The following is a 997-nucleotide window of genomic DNA, read 5'->3' as shown; positions in this document are numbered from 1 at the left end:
GAGAGTGAGAGAGAGGAGCGGGGGGATGTTTATCCTGTGATGCGTCTTCATGTCTCGAACATCAGATCTAAATCACCATCAGTGAAACATCTTAAGACATCTTGGCGACTGCCTCGTGCAGGCGTGACGTCACGCCGGAGCCTGCGTGACGTCACGCCGTGTTTGTGTGTTTTCGCACAGGAAGCGACACTCCGCCTTGCGTAGTCGCTCGGCCCTGCCGGCTCGCTCTGCTCTTCTCGTGTGAACAGAAACCGAGACGAGCGCTCCGCGAGTAAACGGGAGGCGCTCTAAAGATAGTAACCATGGCGACGGCTTCTGTGCGCTACTGTATTCCTTCATAGCCTCGATTACAGTAAAACTAAAAGTAACGTTAGTTGACAGGCTTATTATTCATAAAGCTCCCTTCCTACACGCTCGCCTCGCACTGAACACGATTTACGAGGCGCGCGGATCGCTTCACGGCGAGTACCTGCTCCATGCGAGCGATGGCCACAGTTCCCTCCATGCCTCTGCTCTTCCTCTCTTTGGTCAGCTCGTAGTAAACCTTCCCCGTGCAGAAGATCAGCCTCTTCACCTCCTCCGGACGCTCCGCCGCCACGCCGTCCTCCGGGATCAACCTCTGGAAGTGAGTTCCTACACCGAGGAGGAGGAGAGCGAGACCGAAGGTCAGACTGAGCGTGCTCTCCACAAATTACTGCTAGTAATGATGATAATAGTAACAGTACCAGGCAGCATCATGTCAAAGCTGGATCTGGCCTCCGGGTGACGCAGCAGAGATTTAGGAGTGAAGACAATCAGCTGGAGGGACAAACAGGAAGTTTACCATGACAAGTGACTGTGGCTTTCAAAATAAAAGTCATTAAACATCAACACTGAAGTTCAGCTTCAAAATAGAAACTTTGCACTCAGGTTTAATTTCAGATTCACTGCGTACTGAGCGGAAGGTGTGTTTGTGTTCACACCGCAGATTAAATCCATCGATAAACTGTGTGTGCGT

General features: G+C 51.6%; 1 protein-coding gene across 1 annotated transcript in view; it reads right to left on the bottom strand.

Moving 5' to 3' along the window:
- Positions 1–997, bottom strand: part of LOC123960180 (2-oxoglutarate dehydrogenase, mitochondrial) — a gene marked incomplete at its 5' end in the record, with an annotated part of 15,713 nt that overhangs the window by 2,602 nt on the left and 12,114 nt on the right. The window contains 2 exon segments of the mRNA XM_046034784.1: positions 470–633; positions 726–798. Coding sequence (XP_045890740.1) covers positions 470–633; positions 726–798 — 237 coding nt within the window.

This window comes from Micropterus dolomieu, linkage group LG21, assembly GCF_021292245.1.
Source record: "Micropterus dolomieu isolate WLL.071019.BEF.003 ecotype Adirondacks linkage group LG21, ASM2129224v1, whole genome shotgun sequence".
Classification (NCBI taxonomy): domain Eukaryota; kingdom Metazoa; phylum Chordata; class Actinopteri; order Centrarchiformes; family Centrarchidae; genus Micropterus; species Micropterus dolomieu.
The sequence above is the reverse complement of the archived record's forward strand: the minus strand, read 5'-3'. Positions and strand labels throughout refer to the sequence as shown.